At 40.0% G+C, this 26,298-nt stretch overlaps 1 protein-coding gene across 7 annotated transcripts in view; it reads left to right on the top strand.

Moving 5' to 3' along the window:
- Window positions 1-26,298, top strand: part of HELB (DNA helicase B) — a 38,129-nt gene that overhangs the window by 3,031 nt on the left and 8,800 nt on the right. For 2 of the 7 annotated variants that reach the window (XM_073327859.1, XM_073327857.1), the window contains exons 2-8: window positions 6,025-6,405; window positions 7,092-7,321; window positions 8,317-8,340; window positions 13,334-14,212; window positions 15,223-15,394; window positions 16,460-16,601; window positions 25,917-26,047. In XM_073327859.1, coding sequence (XP_073183960.1) covers window positions 6,025-6,405; window positions 7,092-7,321; window positions 8,317-8,340; window positions 13,334-14,212; window positions 15,223-15,394; window positions 16,460-16,601; window positions 25,917-26,047 — 1,959 coding nt within the window. Of the gene's footprint in view, window positions 1-2,293; window positions 3,619-5,478; window positions 5,525-6,024; window positions 6,406-7,091; window positions 7,322-8,316; window positions 8,341-13,333; window positions 14,213-15,222; window positions 15,395-16,459; window positions 16,602-25,916; window positions 26,048-26,298 lie in introns of all 7 variants that reach the window. The other 5 variants (XM_073327862.1, XM_073327863.1, XM_073327861.1 and 2 more) reach the window with 5 other exon arrangements.

Genomic DNA, 26,298 nt, shown 5'->3' with positions numbered 1-26,298 from the left:
TTTCAGGTAGAAGTATTTTATCTTACACTGAATAGGCTTCTAAAGTGTGTATTAATGTTTCAGTTTCAATTTCAATGCAAATTTCCTACCAAAGACTAAATTAGCAACACTGCTTGTAACTAGTTAACCACTGGGGGAGGGGGAGTGTTGGGGAAATTCAGGGAGGGTATACGCCCCCACTGGGGGGGGGGGGCGTGCTGTAGGGAAATCTCTACCTCAGCCTGCCTGCCTCCCTCCCTCCCTCCCCCAAGGCTTCCCTGGCACTGGTTTCTCATGGCTCCTTTGCAGGGGCCTGCCCACGGTCCTGTGGCTTGTAAAGCTTTGCTTAGAGTACTGTATAGGAAACAGATGTTTTTAAAACTTGCATTAGCTAACTTTTGAAACCCACTTAACACCTAATATAGACATTGTTTAATACCTTTAAAATCATATTAGCCCATCTGTAGTGGGGTGGTTACCCGCTCCTGCCCTGTGGGGCTTAAAAGTCAGTCCTGGGAGAGAGCTAGGGCTGAGGGCAAGAAAATCTAGGCTGATTGGGGAAATGGTGGCTGCTGCTGGGCCTATAAAGGGGCTGCTAGGCTGAAGCTTAGCCAGTCTCTCTCTGCGTTCAGAGAGAGAAGGGCCTGGCTGCAGGGACCTGAGGGAGGACCTAGGTTGAGGGGGAAAGGCCAGGGGAGCTCTGGCCTGGAAACCCCTAGGCTGCATGGCCTAGATTAGGGCCTATTAGGTACTGGGGTTGCAAGGCGGCAGCCCATTGGTAGACAGAGGCAGCGGGTCCCACCCCCGCTTGCCGGTGATGAGTGGCTGATACACTGCAGTCTGCCCTGGGGAGTGGGACTAAGCAACGACTGGCAGTAGCCAAGACTGAGACGAGGTGGGGGGTAGTGGGTGGGGGTTCCCCAGGGAGGGGAGACCCTCAGGGATTGTTGGGGTTTACTGCCAGGGGGCAGCACCCCAGTGGGAGGAGGCACCAGGCCCATTGGTAAGGCAGATCACCAGACGGCAGAGGGTGCTCCAGAGGCTGACACGCTAATTCCCGCAGACGAGCAGGAGGAGGCACCGCCGGGTGAGTCCGCTCCATTACACCATCACAGTTTTAAAGGTGGTAAACTGTGTCAATCATAGAATCGTAGGACTGGAAGGGACTTCGAGAGGTCATCTAGTCCAGTGATTCTCAACCAGGGTACGCAGAGGTCTTCCAGGGGCTACATCAACTCATCTAGCTATTTGCCTAGTTTTACAACAGGCTATGTAAAAAGCACTAAAGAAGTCAGCACAAATTAAAATTTCTTATAGACAATGACTTGTTTATACTGTTCTATGTACCGTACACCTGCTCTTAAAAAATCCCACAACTTCCCTAGGCAATATATTTCAGTGCTTAACCACCCCAACAGGAAGTTTTTCTTAATGTCCAGCCTAAACTGTGCTTGCTGTGACTTAAGCCCATTGCTTCTTGTCCTATCCTCTGAGGTTAAGGAGAACAGTGTTTCTCCTTGAAACAACCTTTTATGTACTTGAAAACTGTTATCATGTCCCCTCTCAGTCTTCTCTTCTCCAACGCTAAACTAACCCAGTTTTTTCAATCTTCCTTCATAGATCATGGTTTCTAGACCTTTAATAATTTTTGTTCTTTGGACTTTCTCCATTTTGTCCACATCTTTCCTGAAATGTGGCACCCAGAACTGGGCACAATACTCCTGTTGGGGGCCTAATGAGCGTGGAGTAGAGTGGAGAAGAATTACTTCTCATGTCTGTCTTGCAACACTCTTATTAGTACATCCTATAATAATTTTAGATTTCTTTGCAACAGTGTTACACTGTTGACTCACATTTGGCTTGTGACCCATTCGCATTTTGTATGTGTGCAACTGATTGTTCCTTCCTAAGTGGAATACTTTGCATTTGTCCTTATTGAATTTCATCCAGTTTACTTCAGACCGTTTTTTCAGTTTATCCAGATCATTTTGAATTTTTATCCTATCCCCCAAAGCACTTGTAGCCCCTCCCAGCTTGGTATTGTCAGCATATTTTATAAGTTTGCTGTCTATTCCATTATCTGAATCATTTGATGAAGATCTTGAACAGAATCGGACCCAGAACTGATCCCTGCAGGACCCTCGCTCAATATGCCCTTCCATCTTGATTGTGACCACGGATAAGTACTCTCTGGGAACAGTTTTCCAACCAGTTATGCACCCACACTATAGTAGTTCCATTTAGGAGCTAGGCGCTAAGTGGGGTTTCATATGTCAATTAACTTGGTCTAAAAGCCCTACATTTTTTTTCCTAGGCCACATCTGTGATATGGGTACTTTAGCAGCAAAGCTGCTGCACCATGGCTATGTCAGCATAACCTTGAGTATAGATGTAGCCTACAGCGAAAGAAGGGATCTTTTCATCACTAGAAGAACATCACCTCTCCAAGAAGCAATTCTCCTGTCAACCTAGTTTTGTCTACACTGAAGTTTATGTTGACATAGGTATGGCACTTGGGGTGTGGTTTTTTTCCACACAACTGAGTTATTTAGCTATGTCAATGTAAATTTGAGAATCTGGCTTGCTCTACATTTAAAACTGATATTGGCATAGGTATGTCGGTTAAGAATGTGATATATTTTTAACACCATAGCTGTACTGGTGAATAAGTACTGGTGCAGATGCACTTATACTATCCTAAAACTGCATTAGCTGCTATAATTTATGTTGTCTCTCAGGGAATTGGTATAAGCTCTACTGGCGAAAGATAGAATCATAGAAATGAAGGGCTGGAAGGGACTTTGAAAGGCCAACAAGTCCAGTCCCCTTCACTGAGGCAGGACCAAATAAACCTAAACCATCCCTGACAGGTGTCTTTCCAAACTATTCTTAAAAATCTCCAAGATGGATACCACAGCCTTCCTTGAACTTAACTACCGTTGTAATTGGAAAGTTTTCCCTAATATGTAACCTAAATTTCCCTTGCTGCCAATTTAAGCCAGTTACTACTTCTCCTACCATCAGTGGACATGGAGATCAATTGATCACCGTCCTCCTTATAACAGTCCGTAACATATTTGAAGACTGTTATCAGATCTCTCCTTAGTCTTCTTTTCTCAAGATTAAACATGCCCATTTTTTTAACCTTTCGTCACAGGTCAGATTTTCTAAATCTTTTTATTATTTTTGTTGCTCTCCTCTAGACTCTCTCCAGTTTGTCCACATCTTTCCTAGTGTGTGGTGTCCAGAATTTGACACACTATTCCAGCTGAGGCCTCACCAGTGCTTAAGAGAGCAAGACTGTTTAACTCCTGTCTCTTACATAATACGTTCCTGTTAATACACCCAAGAATATTAACTCTTTTTGCAACTGGATTAAATTGTTGATTTGTATTCAATTTGTGATCCACTACATCCCAGTTTCTTTTTAGCAATACTACCACCTATCCAGTCGTTCTTCATTTTATAGTTTTGCATTTGATTTTTCCTTTCTAAGTGAAGTACCTTGCGCTTGTCTTTATTGAATTTCATCTTGTTGATTTCAGACCAATTCTCCAGTTTCCAAGGTCATTTTGAATTCTAATCCTTTCCTCCAAAATGCTAGCAGTTCCTCTCAGCTTGGTGTCATCTGCAAACTTTGTAAGCATACTCTCTACTCCATTAGCCAGGTCATTAATAAAAATACTGAGTAGTACCAGACCCAAGACTGACCCCTGTGGGACCTCATGAGAGACCCCCCCCCCATTTTGACAGTGAACCATTAATAACTACTCTTTAAGTATGGTCTTTTAACCAGTTGTCCACCCACCTTATAGTAACTTAATCTAAACTACGTTTCCCTAATTTGTTTATGAGAATGTCATGTGGTATTGGGTCAAAAGCCTTACTAAAAACCAAGATATAACATGTCTACTGCTTCCTCCCATCCATTAGGCCAGTAACCTTGTCAAATTACGAAATGAGATTTGGTGTGGCATAATTTGTTCTTGACAAACCCATACTGGCTATTCCTTTTAACCCTATTATTCTCTGCCTGTATAAGTGTGTCTATACTAGGAGGGTTTGCCAGCATAATGTTTCTAGTTTTGATAAGGACTAAGTCAAGTTAGAAAAAACCTTTGCCATTTCTGTGGGGCTGAAGAGATAAGGAATTTGTGACTTGTTATGGCAATACTAAGTCATATTTGTTTGTTGCCATTTGCTCATCCTGTGAGCTGTTTTGCAGTATGTGAAAATCTCACAAATTTTCCCATATCATTTATAAATACTCATTTATAACCAAATTATGGGAAATGTTCCTAATTCCTTCACTTGGCTCATTATTTTATGAGTTATTAAATATTTATCCCACTTAAGTGTAGAGTTCAATGGCACCCTGACTTTTTTTTTTTTTTTGTTCCCTATTGGCTAAAGAGACATAGGTGACCAAATAGACATAGATGGCCACTAGACTAGTCCTTGCCTGTTTCAACTTTTTAGCTATTTAAATTATTTTAAAGCAGGGAACTGAATGTCCTGTATGAGCTCCTGGTAGAATCTATGCTTTAAAAGCATAGGCCCCAGTTCTACTCTATTACATCAGTCCAGCTATATAGAAATTGGCCCACAGTGTGATAGGTCTTCAACTTTACCAGCACCCAGGAGCACAGACTTAAATGTTTTCCTGTCTCCTTATATGTTTCTTCCACATATATGGTTTTCATTGCCTGAAACCTCAGATTAGCATATACATTAGAAGATTTATTAAGACATTAGACTGAAATAACTACCAAAAAACAACTACTTCTGTTGTACCCTGAAATTCTGCTGAGCTGCTAGCTAGTCAGTCTGGCCTGGTGTACGTTTAAAAGTTAGGTCAACATAGCTACTTGGGTCGGATAATTACATCCCTGACCAGTGTAGCTATGCTGATTTACCCCCAGTGCAGACACAGCTATGTCAATGAAAGAATGCTTCCGTCAGTGTAGCTACCATCCCTTGGGAAGGTGGTGAGCATACTCTAGCGGAAAAACCTTTGTGTTCCCTATGCCTACTCTATGGGTTTATGCTGGCATAGCTATGGCAAAGTAGCTATGCCAGTATAGTCTCTATAGGATAGACCTAGTCTCTAGGTGGGAATGTCTAATACCTGACCATTGGCTGAGTCTGCCAAGTTTGCTTCTTGATTTTTCTGAACCAGATTATCCAAAAGTTTTGGATTTTCCCTGAGACTTTACAATAATTTAGTTTCTACTGTATTATATTTTTTAAGTTCTTACTGTTTCAATTGGAATAAAAAAATGTGTAGCTTACCGGCTATATGGAGCCTGCCTGGTGTGTATTGCAAAGATAGTGTGTTCAAATCCAGTTATGATTGTACTTTTATTACACACTTTGTTCACTTAGTGTGATTATCAATTAATTCTTGTCACTTTTGTAACAAAAATAAAATGTGAAAATAGTAGAGTTAAGCTGTATTCTCTTTCCCTGACCTCTTTCTACTTGTCTGTCTTTCCTTAGATTGTGAGCTTCTCAGAGCTGGGACTGTCTCTGCTTTGAATGTTTGGAAAGTATTACCATAAACTAATAACAAAGCTTATATTAAAGTGTATACAGCTATAATATAGCAAGGGGTTGCATGTCTTTTATTGCAATCAAAATGTCCAAGAACTCAATGATTTTGGACAAAATATTGTCATTTTTTTGAAATAATGAAGTTAAAATTAGTTTTAAGCATATCGCCAAAAACATAAAACTGTAATTGATTTAAATAGTGCAAAATCTGACTATTAGTAAGCAGCTTTAACTGCTCATACAAATAATTCATACCACAAAAATTATTTGATGTATTGTTGACTTCAGCCACCTACAGGAACATAAGCATGATTTTTAAATTGATTATTTGATTATGTCTGAGGTGTCTTTTTTTTTTAAACTTACTACTGTTAAAAGCAATATTACATCTGAAAAATTTTTAAATTTTTTTGGTTTGTTTGCTTTTACTTAGTGAATTTGTTATGCAAAATGCAATAAAGTTTTAAACAAATTGTACTTTTAAAATTTCAGTTATAATACAGGATGAAAGATCCCAAAAGACGTATGAAGTGGTTGGATGTTTTCCATTGGTTGGCCCTTGGTGGAAAGTTAATGTTAAAGTTAAATTGGTGGAATCAAAGTACTTTGTGCAAGGATATCCGTCATACTTCCTACGAACTGATATAGGGGAAAACCAAAACGCAATTTTTTCACTCTTTTTTAAAGAGTGTTGTGTTCCTGACTATTTTATAGAGGAGTTTTTTAAGTGTTTTTCTGAGAGATCTTCCCTGAACTTCAGAAACCTTGAAGAAAAACTTAATCAGTTTCAAGAGTCGAAATTAAATCTTCAGAAAGGGAACAAATCTATTGAGATGAAAAATTTTGATATTTTTTATTATATTATGCAATCATGTAAGTATAACTTATATATTATTGGATTATAAAAATAACAGAGTTATGCTTTTAAGATTTTTATCCATGCTAATGTGCTGGTAGAGCATGTTTGTAAATCAGTATTGATCCTGCAAAGATTTTTTCCTGAGCACATAAAGGGGACTACTCCCATGCTTGTAGTTAAGCATATATGCAAGTCTTTGCATGACCTGGGTCTTATACCATATAGATGGAACAGGAATCAGTTGGAGGGGAAAAAAAGGAATAGTAGAACGCACTTAAATGAAGATCTGTTAAGAGTTAACTTCCATTTCACTCAAAAGTCCTGGCAGTTCTGCTTAACTTGACATTTGATTGAACTAAAGATTGGATGATGTTTCAGGTTACCAGATTTTATATATATATAATACTGTGAATGTTGTGTACATATCAGGGCAGGTAGACTTGACTACGAATGTGAAACTGACTATATACATAATTCTGTCAAATGCACAATTTAATCAAAGTAAAAAAATATTTTTTTAATCTATTTTAGTAATCTTACTCATATCAGTAGTATATAAAAGCTTTTTCAAACAGAAAACTAAAGAACCAGTTTTGTTTACGTTTTTTGGAATAAAGCCTAAGCTAAGTAATCGAATTGCCTTCTGCGAACACTTTTTGTGTATTAATAAATACTTTCTTGGTTTGTGATGAATATGTAGTTACAGGAAAGACTGTTTTGGTAGCTTTGAGTTTCCCGTTGATAATGGAGTTCCTGCCAAGACTTCTACCACGTCATTTTTGCAATATTATGAAGGCGATGAGCTGGCATAAAGTGACCAAACAGAGCAGCAAAAGTGATGAAAAAAAAAACGTTTCTCCTGAAGATGAGACACTGCCAAAATTAGATGAGATGTTAAAAAATGAGCCATGGAAACTTGGATTCAGCAGGGTAAGTAACATGAATTAATTGCATTTTGATCATCATAGAATTCAGTAATATTTGCTCAAACTATGACCCTTAGTTATTTGGATGGAGGCTGATTCTGAATGTTTGTTTTTGAAGAGAGAGAATTTTTCTCTCTTCAACACCATCCTGGGCAGCTGCACTAAACGGAAACCTTCTGGATATGTCTGCAGTACTTGTAGCGGGGCTCGCACCAGTGCACTAAAAATACCTGTGTAGATGTTGCAGTTGTGGGGAAGAATCCTAGAATATCAGGGTTGGAAGGGACCTCAGGAGGTCATCTAGTCCAACCCCCTGCTCAAAGCAGGACCAATCCCCAATTTTTGCCCTAGATCCCTAAATGGCCCCCTCAAGGATTGAAATCTCAACTGTGGGTTTAACACGACAATGCTCAAACCACTGAGCTATCCCTCCCCCCATGTGGGCTTCAGAGCCTGAGCTTCAGCCTGAGGCACAACATTGAAGCACTGTCCATGCTGCTTTAGTACTCTAGTGCCAGCATAAGTCTGTGGATCCCAGGCTGTAATGCTTGCTTCCAGATGCAGTGTAGACATATCCACTGGGTCCAGGAATACCTTATCTATTCTTGTTAGTATTCTTCCTAATCACTGTGCAACTGTTTCTAATCTAATTTTAAATATAAAGCAATTATTCAGTTTCTTGGTATACTGCATGGAAGAAATGGAAGTTGCTTTCCGGTTGGGTGAACATGGGGAGTTTCAAATAAAAGATACCGAGCTCCTCAAGATAATCTTGGTTTCCCACTGCAGTAAGGCACAGTGAGGCTGAGTAAAGGTGCTGTGACAACCATAGTTAAGAGTTTATTGTTAATGTAGATTTCCATTTACATATCTATATAATAAGACTCTGAAGCCTAAAATGTCTGAGTCAGTGTGAAGAGATGGAAATAGCTACAAGTGTGGAAGAGAGCTCTTTTAGTTTAGAATAGTATTTGTTTAACCTTTTTTTTTCATTTGCAGACCCCTAAAGCATTTCAAATGGAGGTACAGACCCCTTTGGAAATCTTACACATAGTTTGCAGACCCCCTAGGGGTCTGCAGCCCACAGGTTGAAAACCACTACTTTATGATGATGACAACTTTTCGCGGACCCTATAGACATAGTTCGCAGACCCCCAGGGATTCCTTGATCACAGGTTGAAAGCCATTGGTTTAGAATATCACCAGATTCAATCATCACTGGAATTCATGGTCTGTTAACTTAAACTGGATTGCATCAGCCATTTCTGGCTCTTATGAATTACGTGCCTTTATGAATTATACCTGTGTGATAGCATGGGCTTTCAGCTACTAGTATTGCATACTAACTTACTCTACTTTATATTCTGGCTTCTTAAGCATTCTCCATATAGTCACATTAGCTATTCTTCTTAAGTCAACATATTTTAGATGTGAGTCATTTCTCTGTAGTTTGAGTTTTGTAGCTTACTTCCCATTATAAGCAGAGCTGGCTGGGAAACCAGATTTCAGTTCTGCAAAAATTTGAGTTTTCAGAAAAACTTAATCTAGAATTGTCATAAATATGAAGGGAAGGGTAACAACCTTCCTGTAATACAGTACTATAAAATCTCTCCTGGCCAGAGGCACACAATCCTTTTACCTGTAAAAGGTTAAGAAGCTCAGGTAACCTGGCTGGCACCTGACCAAAAGGACCAATAAGGGGACAAGATACTTTCAAATCTTGGGGGGAGGGAAAGGTTTTGGTCTGTCTGTTCTGTGTGCTTGCTTGACTCAGATCAAGGAAGCAAGCAATCCAACTCCATTAGAATTAGTAAGTACTAGCAAGGGAATGCGTTAGCTTATTTTTTGTTTTGGCTTGTGATTTTTTTTTTCTCTGTGTTGAGAGGAACATGTATTCCTGGTTTTCTTTTTGTAACTTTAAAGTTTGGCCCAGAAGGAAATCCTCTGTTTTTGAATCTGATTGCCCTGTAAGATTATCTTCCATTCTAATTTTATAGAAGTGCTTTTTTTACCTTTTTCTTTCTAATAAAGTTCTGTTTCTTTTAGAATCTGATTGTTGTGTGTTTGTGGGTTGTTTTTTTTTTTTTTTTTTTAGTGTCCTAAAAAAACCAACGGTTGGTCTGTGCTAATCTTGTTTGTTCTGAAGCCTCTCCAGGAAAGTGGGTGTGAGAGCTTGGGAGGATATTAGGGGGTAGTAAGAACTCCAAGTGGTCCTTTCCTTGAGTTTGTCTAAGTCACTTGGTGGTGGCAGCATTACCAAATCCAAGGTACAAGGGAGAATTTGTGCCTTGGGGAGTTTTTAACCTAAGCTGGTAGAAATAAGCTTAGGGGGTCTCTCATGCGGGTCCCCATGTTTGTACCCTAGAGTTCAGAGTGGGGAGGGAACCCCTGACAAGAATCCTAACAAAAGTTAGAAAAAATTGTAAGTATTCATGAAACTGAAATCTTACAATATTTCTTTTTAAAAACACTAAAATGTGGTATATTTCATTTTGGAAACACTCTCTAGGATTCCCAGCTGCCTCCCTTGTGGTTTGCAGGGAGTCAGGGACCAGGGGTGGGCAAACTTTTTGGCCCTAGGGCCACATCGGGGTGAGAAACTGTATGGAGGGCTGGGTAGGGAAGGCTGTGCACATGTCCCTAAACAGCCTGGCCCCTGCCCCCTATCCGACCCCTCCCACTTCCTGCCCTCTGACTGCCCCTCTCAGAACCCCCCACCGCTCCCCGAACCTCTGCCCTATGGGACTCCCTGCCCCTTATCCAACGCCCCGACCCCCTTACCATGCTGCTCAGAGCAGCATGTCTGGCAGCCGTGCCGCCCAGCCAGAGCTAGACACGCCACCGCTCTGCCCTGCAAGAGCGTGCAGCCCTGCAGCCCAGAGCACTGCCCGTGTGGCGGCGTGGCTGTGGGGGAGGGGGAGTGGCTGGGGCTAGCCTCCCTGGCTGGGAGCTCAGAGGCTGGGCAGGACCTCCCGCGGGCTGTAGTTTGCCCACCTCTGTCAGGGACCCTGGATGCTGTTGACTGAAATTTACATTGTGATTCTTGTTAGTTTCACTGAATAGCGGCAGTGAAACTGACCAGACTCTTGTTGTCATGTCAGTAGTTATCTTCTCCAGCACCAGATTCCTGGAAGTCAGGCAGCTTGGGTTACCCATTAGCCTGAAAGCCTTGGGGTTCTTGACTCTGAGGCAGTCCACATTGCAGGCTGACCCAGAGTGGCAGACCCTTGAAGCCCAGATCCCCAGCAGCCCACCAGACGTGCTGCAGGACAGCTGGGGGTGTGAACTGCTAGGAAACTCTTCAGTTTCAAAATCTGGCTGGATGATAGGTTTCCATCAGAAATTTGTCAGAATCAAACTTTCTGTAAAACATTTTAATCAAGTCTGCAAGTTTAGACAAAGTTTTGCTGGAATTTTTCCAACCAGCTTTAATTTGTGGTTAGTCCAAGTCAAAGAGTTAACAAAGTTAGCCTGTGTATTTGCCTTTTTAGCACAGTGGGGGCTGTATTCTTATTTGGGCACTACCATGTTATAACTAGTTAAAATAATAAATACTATGTTGGTGTGTTTATGTAGTCCATTACATATGTTTCAGCAGCAAATAATTATAGATTTAAAAGGGGGGAATAAAAGCTTCCAGGTTCAGAAAAAATATGCATATTTTAATACCTGTGTGCATGTATATATTTGGTGATTTAAAGAGACAAAATGTAATGCTGAATGACTAGTGCAAGGGCAGGTCTAAAAGAGAATGTTTCACCTGTTTGTTTAATGGTGTAGTTTTAAAACTGATCTAGCTAAACCAGTGTAAATGGATATGTGGGCACTTCAGTTTAAGACAGGCATATTTTGGTTCACTTTAAATTGATTAGGAATTGGTTTAAGTTTAAACTGAAGCAAGCTCCTCTTAAACCACAGTGAAAGTGTTCTCACAGAAGTTTGCAGTGGCTTAGTGTATGTCTAAGCAAGAAATGCTGCAGATACACCATGTTCGTGTAGACGCTTACTACAGCTATGGAAACAGTTCTTCTGTTACTGTAGTAGATCTGCTTCTCTGAGAGGCAAAAGCTTTTGTTGACCTAGCAATGTCTACCCTGGTGCTAAGGATGTTGGCCCTACCACTTTTTTGTCAGTAAAACTTTTGTCCATCGGGGTGTGGGGGGGAAACACACCCACAATGGACGTATGTTTCACTGGCAAAAGTGCTAGTATGGACAGCGCTATGTTGGCAGGAGACGGCCTCCCACTGACATAGCTGCTGCCGCTTGTTGAGAGTGGCTTAATTATGCTGACAGGAGAGCGTGTGCGTGCTCTCTCTCTCCCCCATTGGCATAGAGCAGCTACATGGGGAAACCTTGCAGCTGCCGTAGTACAGCTTTGCTGCTGTAAGGTCTGTAGTGTAGACATCGTCTTAGTTTGGCTTAACCATGTTGCACAGGGTATGAAAATTTTCATAACCTTGAGTGATATAGTTGAGCCAACCTAAGTTTGTACTGTAGACTAGGTCATAGTTAAATGTATGTAACTATGCAACTATTCTGTCTACACAAAGCCTAAGAAAGTTAATGTGATAATGATGAATGACTTATACGTAAATTGGGAATCAGCAGGATACCTAAACTGTGCATTTCCAGACTTCTTGAAGGCTAAGATTTCTTTAAAGATGTAGACTTTTTCTTAAACGAAGTCTTGTGAAACAGTTTCAACTTTTTAATACTTAACTGTTTGTTTTTTTTTAATGTGAATTTGGTATCGAGAGATCAATACAGTATTGGCTTGGTATTCAGTTGAAATAACATTATGGTATTGTAAATTTTCTTTTAAATAGCAATAGGCCAGCACTAAACTACAAGAAATAAAATAATTCTGGAAGGGACGATGGTAATGAGAAACAAAGGATTTTTTAAAATTATTTTTTTTTACAGTCTTTACCATTATTTTTCATCTGTTAGTAGCTTTTTCTCAGTCTCCTCTCTTTTTGACTGAAGCTCCACTAAATCTGTTTAATTGCATGTCATTGAACAGACTCTGCAGAGCTGGTGTGTACATGTCAGGAATCAATGGAGCAGTCACCTTGACATTTTACTGTGGAGATGTAATCTTAATTTTCTTTTTAAATTTAATTTACTACTGTTCCCTTTTTAAAATTTTTCCAGGTAACTTTATAATATGCTTTTAGAACACTTTTATATGTAAAATAATTTGAGAGGTCAATGCTTACTTTTTTGTGGAGGTGTGTTTACAAAGATCTCAAAACGGAAACAATTTGATTCTCGATCACTGTTTTACCATTGTCTAGTCTGTAATTTCAAAATGGCTGTTTTGTGAACTCTTTCTTACAGGCTATTGGTCCTTAAAGTGAAGTCAGCTTTTGCAATGAGGATATGACTTATTAGGATGTCCAGTCCCATTTGAGTGCAAATAAAATAATCCCAAAGTTTATAAGTAATCCACTTTTCCTAAATCTTTGTTTGCTCTATAAGAAGAAAGGGGAAAAATATTAAAGCAATAGATGTAAGCCCACCGAAAGGAAGGAAAATGGCAAAGTAGGATGAAGTGGTTTTAATTCACAATCAATATATTGCAGCAAATGAGATCTTATTTGCATGTGTGCTATAATGTGTACACATGCACTCAAATATTATCACATGTATTGTATTATTCTGTAGCAGTTTGCTCTTTTATTCGGCTTGGTGATAGTTTGGGTAGAATACAGATTTGATACAAGCCTCTTTTCTAGTACCCAATTTCTGTTAGTAATTTTTTTGTACAATGGTTCAGTTTTCTACAACAAAATGACAGATGGGATTGATCAAGCCCCCTCTTGCTTTGAAATTCCTTGCTTTGTTTGGTTTGAGAAGGTAGTATAGCTAGAACTTGTTAAAATTTACGTATTGTCTATACTTCATATCTTCTGAATTATAAATTTGTATTTATTGACAAAAGCATTAGTTCTGCAGTTACATACCAATATCTTGTGGAATAATTTAAACTTTTTTCCCTTTTTGGTGGGAAGATAACCTACACAGAACTGAACCTTTCCAATTGTGAGGCAACTTGGGAAGCCTTCTGTCAGTGTGATCATCTCCTTGGGAAGATTCCTGAATTGCAGAAGAATGCATTAATAATATACAATAAGCTCAAGCAAAGATGTAGAGAAATGGGGCATACCTATGAAGAACAAGACATTTTGACTTCTTTGGTTTCTAAAGATATGTCCATTGAACATGCCTGGCAATCCTTGAAATTTATGAAAGATGAGAAGATAGTGACCGGTGAGAAGAAACTGGTATTTCTTTCTCATCTTTACAAATCTGAAAAAGACATTGCACTTTCTGTAAATCATCTAATGACCAATGACCCATGGCAGTTACATGTTGATGTGAGAGAAGTACTTAATGTTAAAGATACCACCAAATCAAAAGCAAATGGAGATATTAAAATAAATAATACTCAGCCTCCTGAAACAGAGCAAGTGGAGGGCAATAATGCCCCAGATATACAAAACAGTGACAGTGATTTTCTTTATAATGAACAGGTATCAGAAATAGAAACTACAAGTGAAGCAGAAGTGGACCCAGATCAAATGAAAGCTGTGGAAATGATTTGTTCTAATCCAGTGACAATCATAAGTGGAAAAGGGGGTTGTGGGAAGACTACTGTAGTTAGCTGCCTTTTTCAGTATTTACAGCAGGTGGAAAAAGAAGTGGCAAGTGCTTGTAATGATTTTGAAAAGGACCTGGATGCATCTGCTGAATGGCATACCTTTAATCATTTTTGTCAGGAAAACATTTGCACAAAAAACTTTTTAAATGTTTTACTTACTGCACCTACAGGAAGAGCAGCTAGCCTGCTGAATGAGAAAACTGAACTTCCTGCTTACACTCTCCATCAGGTATATAATATTTGTGCATTCTCTCTCCACAGATCTTTTAGTATAGTCCTTCTTATTTTGTACAATAATCAGATTGCTAACTGAACCTCTTATAAATCTTTTAACTGTTCATAATGGTGTTTAAGCACAGCTTGTCCACATTTAGGAATCAACCTTGTTTTTCAAAAGTTTACAAGTCTGACTTTTTATATCATGTCAGCTGCAATTTTTGGTCGCCTTTTGTTTTAAATGTGTGTTACGGTACCTTCTAGAGGCATAAAAATGATGAGGGGCTTTCAAATGGCTTTTGTCACCAATTCCATATATCCTGAAAAGTCCATAGTATTTAAAATTAAGGGCAAAATTCTGTCTTGACATCTGTGTGGCAGATCTCTCTCCAGTGCCCAAAATACACCAAAATCCCATGGATATTAAGAGAGATGTATTCCCCATGTGTAATATTTTCCTATTTATTGTAGGTTTTTAAATTGGGCTTGACAAAGATCAGGCACAACACAAACTTTGCCTCCAGCAAATACACTGTTAGTCTACCAATCACCTTTCTTATCAAGAAAATAGATGCTCTTTGCCCAAAAGGATAGCAGACTCTGTTATATCAGACCAGTGCAATAAGTGAATTACATAGTTGAGGATCTTCCACTTCATATGCCCTTCCACTAGTCTCCAATTTTCAAATCTAGAAATTATCAAGAGAAAGCCAGCTGACCTCCTTTTGTTTTAGGGCTCTATATTTGAGGATGTTCTTGTATATGCCTCTCTATAAACAGTTTTAGTTGATTCTTCTCTGCTAAAAATGTGCTCTGGAGGTGTGCACGTGATTATTGGAGAGTAGGATTGAACCTTTTGAACCTGTAATGATTCAGTTTCATCATGTAAACTGAGATGATGGCTGTAGTACATACAGCATGGAAGATCCCACATTTTACTTGTTATAAGGAAGTTATTTAAATTTGATAACTTCAGTTGTTTCTTGAATGGAAGTTAAATTATTTATTTTGATTGGTTTCTAGGTCATCTACAGTTTTTATTCATGGAGGTTAAAAGACGGACAAATGCCATGGAAGTTTTCTACTGTGACAGTTCTGGTTGTGGATGAAGGGAGCTTAGTACCTGTACAAACGCTTAGTTCAGTTTTAAAATTGCTGTGTGACCACGCTCAACTTGCCAAGCTTATTATTCTTGGTAAGTGAGGAGCAATAGTGTAAATTTAGTATAATTTGAAAATTATTTCCTGAGTTATGCAATATGTGAGAGAGCTTGCTGTGTGTTATGTGTTTTATAAAGCGTAGTAGTTTGAAAATAATTAGTGGAAAGAAATCCAGTAGAGGTATGATATGATCACAGGTAAACTGATGAGGCTGTAATCTCTAGGGCCACCTGAAAGGCATGTTCTGTTTCATAGATTTTGCTACTCTTGCCATAAAATCATAGATGAGATGGACAATAGAGAATAATCCTGCACTGGCAGGGTGGTAGGCTGGAGGATGTAATTATTTTCTATCTCCTAGTGTTTTGTCTAGTTCTAAAAGTATTCGATAATGAGGCTTTCACCACTTACTTTCCTTTAGATTTTTCAACAACCAAAATAACACATCTTGTTGTTAGTAAGTTTTTTCCCTCAGTTCCCTCAATTCTCCCGCTTGAAAGAGAATGTTGACAGCATATGAACTCGACAGAAGAAAAGTAAAATATTTGATTTTTAAGGTAGTTCAGCCAGTCAGATCCGGAACTAACTTGTTTTTAATCTAACAAATAGAACAAAGTAGCATGAAAAGAAATTAGGATTTTGTACTCCTGTGCCCACTTTTGGAGATCGCATTTTTGTCCCACCAACACAAATGCCATGATTTAAATGTATAAATTCCCATAGACAAGTCTGATTTAGTGTTGACATTCACCATACAGAAGAGACTTAACAGGATGGCATGTCATCAAGTACTAGTGGCTTTTTGAATTGGGAATATAGAACATGCTCTGAACAATAATTTTAATGTATTATATACTGAAGGGAATACAATTAGAACTATGCAAAAACCTGATTCAAAGAAATTCCATTTTGGGATTCTTGGAGAGAAGCATAATTTCGCATAATTTGTATTGAGCAGGCATGTGATAACTCTGTCTTATATTATAATGGAGGTCAAGTGCATATTTCTTTTCACTACTGTATTTTTGGAATATTTCCCACAGATACTATGTTCACTGTTACCACTGATCACAAATGCTATTAATCTCTCTCCTCTTTAGGTGATATTAGACAGTTACCCAGCATTGACCCTGGCAACATGCTCGCTGATATTTTTGAGGGTCTAAAATCTAGAGGCTGGTCTGTGGAACTGAGAACTAATCACAGAGCTGAGTCTCAGCTAATTGTAGACAATGCCACAAGGTAGGAATTTTTTTGTATATGCTAGAGGAATTTTTTTATGGAAGTCCTTTTTATTTAGTCTGCAAAATGGTAGTGGCACTGAGACATACAATAGAATTCTGTGACTCAGTGTTTCTGTTGCAGATCTCTTATATTCATAAACCTATAACTCTGGAAAAGAAATTACAGCTGAAATATGCACACCGAGGAGCAATTTGAACAAAAACATTGAGTAAAGTATGCAAAGTTTTTTTGAATGATAAAAGATGCATATTAAATAAAAAGAACCCACCAAAATTGGAGACTTTCTTGTTCACTCTTTATAAATATAACATTTGGTCACACTGATCTCAGTGAGACTATTCATGTGAGTTAGTGTTTGCAGGCCCTGATCCTGTGAACATTTAGGCACATGAGTAGTCACAGTGCCATGTTAGGGGGCTTATTCCTTCACCCACTTACTTCCCTGGTCCTTCTCGCATGAACAGAGAGCAACAATACCCAAAGTCCAAAGGTGCAAACAATTCGATGTTTATTGGGGTGAACTTCCAGCAAGCATGATTCCAGTTTCCTTCCTTAGTATCCTCCTTCCCAGCTCTGACACCACAGAGCCTTACACCTGTGTCCCTGTTCCCATTCCTGCCCTTAGCCAAACATTATTCCAATTTCCTTACCCCCATTCCCTGTTCCCATTTCCCCCTTTAGCAAAACATGATTCCAGTTTCCGCACCCCCATTCCCTGTTCCTATCTCCCCCACCCACACACCCACGCCCTCCCTCATTGACTACAGATTATATAGTAGAACTTGAGTTCTGCTTAGCTATACCTTAACCAATCATTTTCCTGAAATTTAACTAACCAATCCTAACATATTGTAACATGATTATGTAACCAATTCTATCCCACCACCTTAATTAGTTTACACCCAGCAAAATTAATTATACAGCAGACAGGAACAATCACAGAACCAGACAGAGATTATACAGACAAACAATAGCAAAGTGAAGGAGTACTTGTGGCACCTTAGAGACTAACCAATTTATTTGAGCATGAGCTTTCGTGAGCTACAGTTCACTTCTCTGAAACCTGTCAATAGCAAAGTGGGAACTATAATGACAAGACAATACAGAAGTGAGGATTTCACATCCCAGCTATTGATAAGTGAGTTCTTGCCAGACAGGATGCTATCAAACTAAGTTTCCTTTTACATTTTCTAGGCACTTCCCTTTCTCTGGAGGTGATAGGAATACAATCCTGTCCTGATAGTGCCTAACAGCCCAATAGCACCTTATTTCAATGTGACTAGTTTGGAATGTGAGGATGTGACCGTTCGCTTCCCAGCTTATGGCTGCCTCTGTTGCTTAGCCAAAGGCCTTAGCCTAAGAATAGGGCCTCAGACTGTCACAGTAAGAAAAGGCGCTTACACCAGCAGACACTGGTTTTGATTCTTTCTTTTATACCTCTATAACTAGCCAAGTGATAAGAATACACCTAAATTCTTAGAGTATAGGCCTTTACAGACAGACCTGAATATCTATATCCTAACACTCCACCCCCTTTTTTTTTTTTCTTTTTCTTTTGGGATCCTCCTGCCCAGGTACCCCTGGAAAAGTATAGGACATATGGCGACACATTTCCTGATAGGGCCAGGCATCAAGGTGGAAGGTGTCGATATTCCATCTGTCCCACTGCCCCTTGTGTAGTATAGTGCCCTGCACCTTCTCTCATACGGGCATACCACACCTATTCCAATTAGTGTTCCAGACTTCCCATTATAGCAGGCCCGAGAAGGTTGGGTCCGGGTTGTCTAGTACACTGTAGGGTTTGGAGGGCTTACTACATTACCTATAGATTATCTCCATATGCAACGTAACATAAGTACAGTTACCAATACAAAATCCACAGCAACACTGAGTCCTGACCACTGCAGTATGGTCCAACATCCGAGACATCCCCAAAACACTGCCTCTCCTCCTTCGACGAGGTCACGATCTTGTGTGTCCAGTTGCTGGTAGTTGCAACAAGCTGCTCCTGCAAGTTTTGCATGCTTTTGTTCCATATCATAAGTCCATTGAATGTTCACAGAGAAATGGGATATTGTCCAAACCAGCTTGACCACTTGGTATGGAATCGGGCAGTATGCCCTGGTTTGATTATTCACAGCAATAAGATTCACAGATCCATTTCAGAGGAACAGCCGTGTTAGTCTGTATTCGCAAAAAGAAAAGGAGTACTTGTGGCACCTTAGAGACTAACCAATTTATTTGAGCATGAGCTTTCGTGAGCTACAGCTCACTTCATCAGATGTTTACCGTGGAAACTGCAGCAGTTTCCACGGTAAACATCTGATGAAGTGAGCTGTAGCTCACGAAAGCTCATGCTCAAATAAATTGGTTAGTCTCTAAGGTGCCACAAGTACTCCTTTTCTTTTTACAGATCCATTTGTGCACCAAAGTCCAGACAGCAGCATGTAAATGTGTGTAGTTTGGTTATGGGCTGGTATAATTGTGCCCCCAGTAATATGTACATTCCCAGCAAAACACCTTATACACAGTACACCTAATTGTCCACCCCTAGCATAGGCTATTGATCTTGCTCCTCTATAGTCACAGGAGAGGGGCACATCCAAACATCTTCTATTGATTTACACTATTTTACACACCCCTCCATTGATTCCCAGTGAGCTCCTCCCCTCCTCATTAGTTCCATAGGGCTTGTGGGGGCCACCTTAGTTGCCATTCCATTTCCAGATACCACGGTAGCTATTACACAGGTGCTGGCCTCCTAGTTGAGCATTTTGCATTCCCATACACATCTTCCCCCCCCCCCCCCACCCCCAGGTCAGCCTTTTGAAGCCATCCCCCACCCACATCATGAGGTTTTCTGTTCATTAAAACACAACAATGCTAGCAACAAGACAAACACCACAGACAAACGCCACAAAACATAGATCCATGGTATTCTGAGTTATTCTTCCGCTGGCGCCAGCTTGCTTGTAGAGTGTCTGAAAAAGAAAAGAAACAATTTCCACCATCCTGGTGGGGACAGACTATTGCATAATAATAATAATAATACCAACTTTCTTTTACAAATTTCCTTGCTAATAGCAGGAAAAACAGAAGAATTACTTCCAGGCTGTCCTTATTTTGTTCTATAATCAGGCTAGTGAATTACCCCACTCACTGGTCATTTATGAAATTCATGAGGTGGTGTACCTCAGTTTCCCCTCTTGTACAACAGGCCATGTTTGCAATAGTTTCTCTGCTGTACCAAGCTTTAAGTTTATTCTCAGGTAATAGCTGAGACACAGCTTCAGATTTTAGCACTGTATGCACACACACACACACCCCTTAAGGTTAACCTGTCCTCTTTATTTTCAGGCTTGACTTGTTTTTTTCACCTCCCTTTCCTGGAGGGCCTTAATCTGAGTCTTCCAGTAGCTTGTTTGCTGACCAGATGTATTCGTTATTTGCAGCTCCTTTGTGCCCATCAGCTAAGTAATTTGCATTTACACAGAGGCTTACTAGCTTGCTTCTGGATCCAAAGCTGTTAGCCGTTTAGAGAGTGTCTTAAAAGGGAAACATTCCACTTCCACTAGCGTTCTGATTACTTTCCACTTTCATCTCCTGCTCCAAAACAAACAGATCTGAAAAAGAAAGCACAACCTATTGTGGCTCCTTTTGGAGCCCTATATGGATTTTAATGAAGTACCATGTTTTATTTGCATTTCTTTTACCCCTTCTCCAATATACACTGCACATGTCCTGGGAAAGTGCACATTCCTTCCATATAGTTTAACCTCCATAACATTATATTAGCCATATTAATTTTACACAAGGTGTAACTGCCTCCCCCATGCCCACAGAGTTTTCATGCACACCCACCAAAGCAACAATCTAATCCCCCAGAGCCATCCCAAGGCTCAGTGTTCCCATCATTCCTCCCCTTTTCCTTTTCTTTTACCTGTGCGCGCACACACAATTCTTTTGCCTAACATCCCTTGCACTGTGATTACTCTTTTTACACAACTGTACCTCGATTACACCTTGTACAACTAGACACAACCAGGAGCAGCCAAGTTAAGTTCCAATAGAAACCCCTTACATCCTTTAGTGATTTTGATTACATTACCCAATAGTCAAATAATTTTGATCAGATTCTCTCTCTGCCTGCTGCCTGAAACAGTCCCTTATAGACCCTAACATGCCATAGGCCTTGATTCTGCAAACTGCTCTGTGCAGGGGGACCCCTCTATCCTCAGGAGAAGCTTGCAGAGTGAAGGTTTTGTTTGCAACTAGTTTTGAATTGCTGTATGAAATTTGATAAACATGGTCAGTACACTTGTCTTTATTCTGACCTTTCATTTGCAATTATACCTTTATCATGGATTTGTGGTAAACTACCATTTATAAACAGGGTGGATAAAATCAATGACTTAAAAAGAAAAAACTTTCAAATTTAATTGAAAGACATTTGTCATCTTAAAATAAACCTGTTTACAAATGAAATTTGCAGTGATGACAACCTATGATCAGGCCTAAATTTATTATCTGTTAAAATAATTTAATTAAAATAATATGTTGTAGCACTCAACCCTCCTCAAATGTTAATGGGTTACAGGTTGCCTGCTCTTTTAACTATATACAGAATTGGGGCAGGGAAACATCTTTAACTTTCAATTCATGCTTTATTAATATGCCACAGGGTATTGCAGTAAGTATCTGTTATTTCTAGTCTTTACAAATGGAGTGAATAAGGTTGCCAACCCTCCCGGTTTTGCCACGAGTCTCCCGGAATTGGGCTCTATCTCCTGGAGTCTACTGCAGCCAAACTGGGAGATTTTAGGCTGCTAAAAGTCTGGCGACGCAGCGGGGGCCCAGGGCTAAGGCTGCCTGCCTGCCCTGGCCCTGCGCTGCTCCCAGAAGGGGCCAGCATGTTCCTGTGGCCCCTGAGGGGGGGCAGGGGTCTCCATGTGCTGCCCGCGCCCCAAGTGCTGACTCCACAGCTTTCATTGGCCAGGAACTGTGGGCAATGGGAGCTGCGGGGGCAGCCGCATAGGGGCCGCAGGGACATGCTGCCCGCTTCTGGGAGTGGCGTGCGGGTGGGGTAGTGTGTGGAGCCTCCTGGCCCCGCTTACCTCTGGCAGCTCCCAGTTGGTGGTGCAGCGGGGCTAGGTAGTCTCTGCTCCCATTGGCCATAGTTCCTGGCCAATGGGATCTGTGGAATTGGCGCTCAGGGCATGGGCAGTGCGCAGGGCAGGGACATCCCAGCCACTTCTGGGAGCAGCGCGGGGCCAGTGCAACCAGGAGCTGCCTGCACCCCAACCACTTGCTCCAGCCCTGAGTCCCCTCCTGCACCCAAACTTCCTCCCAGAGATCGCACCCCTCACTCCCTTCAGCACCCCAATCACTTGACCCAGCTCTGAGCTCCCTTCTGGACCCTGCACCCCACACCATCTCCTGCACCCCAAACCTCTGCCCCAGGCTCAGCTGAGCCCCCTCCCACATTCCAACCCCCTCGGCTCCAGCACAGAGCCCACATCCCCTACCACACTCCAAACCTCTGCCCGAGGTGGGTGGGAGAGAGCGAGCAATAGAGGGAGATGGGATGGAGTGAGCAGGGCAGGTCCTCGGAGAAGGGGTGAGGAAAAGGGCAGGAGCGGGGTAAGAGCATTTGGGTTTGTGTGATCAGATGGTAACCCAAGGAGCGAATGCTGGTAATTACATTTTTCCAAATATCAGTACTTTCAGTTTTTGTTGTGAAGAAAAGCTTTTCCTTTACTACTTTTGGTTTCAGTTAGCTAGCAGGTGCAAAGACAATATTTTCTTTATTTGGTCTAGCTAATTCAAAGTTGAAAAACTGACTGGGAATAAAAAAACCAATGGAAGAGGAAACCAACCTTGTCTTTTCTAATCTATGAATAAAAAACATGTGAGAATGAGCTCTACTAATTCTACAAATGTGAAGTTGATAGGGCTAGATTTTGAAAGGTATTTAGGCACTTTAACATGCAGATAGGGGACTAGAGAGATTTTCAAAAGCACCTGAAGTTAGGCTCCCAGTGGGATTTTCAGAAGTGTCTATCTGCATCTTTAGGGACCTAAATATCTTTATGCAGGGTTCACGTTTTGTATCTTGTGCGGGCTAAGCTTATTGCACTCATCAGGGGCTTTTTGCATCCCTCCATTGTAGCCCACAAGCTGTTTGTGTGCCACTTTCGCACTCCCCTCTTTCAGGAAATCCTTGCAACTTCTCCACCATAGCTGGGGCTCTGTGGCCCTTTCCCCCTATGCCTGGGCTCTGTCTCTCCCTGTCACATGCCAGGATCCTCCAATTTCCTCCTCTCACTACAAGGGTCTTTGTGCCTCATTCCCTCCTCCTTCACATACCAGGGTCTCCCTTTCTTCCCCCCCATGCTAGGGGCTGTGTGCATGCCCCCACCATTCTCCTCGTCTTCTATTGCCTGAATTTAGGTGTCAACATGTTGGGAGAATGTGCAGAGAGAAGTTGAGTATTGTTATGCTGGAAAGCTTTAATGGTGCCATCAACCAGTTCTTTGAGTTATAGACAGTTGCAGAGGTGCTTGAAGCAGGGGCTATGCTCACCAGATGGCAAGAGCTCCATGTGTCATCTTATTTTTTCCCCTTTCAGTTTTCCAATTTTCCAAAAATCGATAGGATTATTGCATATTATGCCTAGAATATTCACTGAAATTTTCGAATTGATCATATGTGGCATTCAAAAGTTATCACTTTACAGACAGACAGCAACTAGTGCTATTGAGTTGATAAGGCATAGACAAGATTTTGGCTCAAAAATGGCCCCTGTTGACCACAAACAATCAATTCACTAATTACAGTTAATTCCTCCTTTGTATAATCAGTTATATTTTGAATTTAAAACTGTTTTGGTAAACCTTTTTTTCTGATGTATCCAGCAACTTTTATCCAGCAACAGTTTTTCTTTAACTAATAACCATTTTAAAATGCTGTTTTTGTGCATTTTTAATTCTAATGTCCATTCAAATGCAGATTGACATAAATCCCAAGTAAAAAATTATCCTATAGCAAATAAGACATTTGTCGTTCACCATTTTCTAACATAAGAAATTTAAAAATTAAGAATCTGAGTAATTGTACATTGAGATGTATAATTGCTTAAATAAATACACTATATCTTCCTCGTTAACAAAAATAAGTGCCAAATGTAGTATAAAAAGGGTATATATATTTACCGTAGAACATTAGAAATACGAATACCTCAGGAATGGAGGTTGTTTGTAACTCTGAATATGACATTATGGTGGTTCTTTCAAAAGTTTACAACTGAGCATTCACTAATACAGCTTTGAAACTTTACTATGAAAAAGAAAAATGCTGCCCTTCCCCCCCCCCCCCCCCCTTTTTATTTTTACATGTAACACAGTACTACGCTGTATTTGCTTTTTTTGGGTCTTGTCTGCTGCTACCTGATTGTGTACTTCCGGTTCCAAATGAGGTATGTAGTTGCCTGGTCAGTTTGTAACTCTGATGCTCATAACTCTGAGGGTCTACTGGAGTTGCAAATCAGTGTTTTATTTGTTATACCAAGCAATGAGAATGACCTCTTCTTTAGGAAAGTAATTAAAAAGTTCAAATATAAAACAAGATTAAAATCGATTATTTAAATGCTGATTTACAACACTTTTTTTAAATAATAAATCAATCCATCCTAATGATAAATGCAACAAATGGCAACTTCTAAGAATTGACTAAAATACAACTAATATTTAGGTTATTAGACCCATGTAACCATATCTTTCTGCTTAAGTATAAGTTTTTTTAATTTTTTCCCTTAACACTCAACATTTAATATTGACAGGTTTCAGAGTAACAGCCGTGTTGGTCTGTATTCGCAAAAAGAAAAGAGTACTTGTGGCACCTTAGAGACTAACCAATTTATTTGAGCATAAGCTTTCGTGAGCTACAGCTCACTTCATCGGATGCATACTGTGGAAAGTACAGAAGATCTTTTTATACACACAAAGCATGAAAAAAATGAGTGTTTACCACTACAAAAGGTTTTCTCTCCCCCTACCCCACTCTCCTGCTGGTAATAGCTTATCTAAAGTGATCACTCTCCTTACAATGTGTATGATAATCAAGGTGGGCCAATTCCAGCACAAATCTAGGGTTTAACAAGAACGTCTGGGGGGGAGGTAGGAAAAAACAAGGGGAAATAGGTTACCTTGCATAATGACTTAGCCACTCCCAGTCTCTATTCAAGCCTAAGTTAATTGTATCCAAGGAAATGGCCCAACTTGATTATCATACACACTGTAAGGAGAGTGGTCACTTTAGATAAGCTATTACCAGCAGGAGAGTGGGGTGGGGGGAGAGAGAACCTTTTGTAGTGGTAAACGCCCATTTTTTCATGCTGTGTGTGTATAAAAAGATCTTCTGTACTTTCCACAGTATGCATCCAATGAAGTAAGCTGTAGCTCACGAAAGCTTATGCTCAGATAAATTGGTTAGTCTCTAAGGTGCCACAAGTACTCCTTTTTGCGAACATTTAATATTGTCATTCATTTTATTGACTTAGGCTCTGAACACGTGAATACTTTAAGCTTGTGCGTAACTTTCAGCAAACAAGTAATCCTGTTGATTTCAGTGTGACTACTCATGTTCTTAAAATAAAGAACATGCCTAAGTGTTTGAAAAATTGAGGTCTTGGGGCCCTGTCATGCAAGGGGTTGAGTGTCCTCTTCACTCTTTGACTTTAACAGTTCAGGGCACTCTGAAACTTTCAGGACTGGGCCCTTATAGAGAATCAAGTGCTGTAGCCAGTTATTCACAAAATTTACCGCTGCCAATTAGTGTGTTTTCTTCTGTAGTATTCTGACTTCCCACACCAGGACACTATCTGGTTACTAAATAACAATTGCAGCATTGCAGGATTTAGAAATTAAAGAAATACTAATACTTTACTGTGATTTTTAGTTATGATCAAAAGCTTTTTCATTGTCTATATTGGGGTAGTCAATAGGTGGACCTCAGGCCAAATCCAGACAGCTGGACGCTTTTGAATGGATCACAAAATCTTTTTATTTACTTATTGTTATAATTGTTGTTTTTATATTATTTTTCTCTGGAGTCTGGACCTTGACTATACCTTGACCAAGAAATTTGAATCTTGACAAAAAAAAAATTTGATTACCATTTGTCTATATTTTATAGAGGTTAAAGGAGTTATCCATAAAATTGTATAAGTAAACTTAACTGTGATGCAAACGGTGGAGCTGCACAGCTAGAATGCTTTAGTATTAAACTATTTTTGTCTTTTTTTTTGTGGTTAAGAATCTCTCAGCGAAAATTCCCAGAGTTTGACTCAGTGATCAAAGTCTGTGATTGGAGTGAAACGTTGACAATGCCAAGCCCCGAGAAGAAATTTATTTATGTTGTTTTGCCTTCTGGACATGGTGCTCACTGTATGTTTGTATACTCAGTTAACAATTTGTTAATATTGCAAAAACTCTCATTTTTTCCTTTTGCAAAGTGTAACATATTTAACTGACATAAAATCAGTTTTATGTACTATATTGCAGGAATGAACCATTTCAGTAAATTTGAATTAGTCTAAATTATATGAAATTAGATTTTCAGTTATTTATCTTCTGACTTACGAGCTTACCCTTCAGGAATTAAATGCATGTACAGCAGTTTAAAAAAACCCAATTAA

The sequence above is a fragment of the Lepidochelys kempii genome, chromosome 1, assembly GCF_965140265.1.
Source record: "Lepidochelys kempii isolate rLepKem1 chromosome 1, rLepKem1.hap2, whole genome shotgun sequence".
NCBI classification, from domain to species: Eukaryota; Metazoa; Chordata; order Testudines; family Cheloniidae; genus Lepidochelys; species Lepidochelys kempii.
Note: the sequence above shows the minus strand (reverse complement) of the source record. Positions and strands in the feature narration are given on the sequence as shown.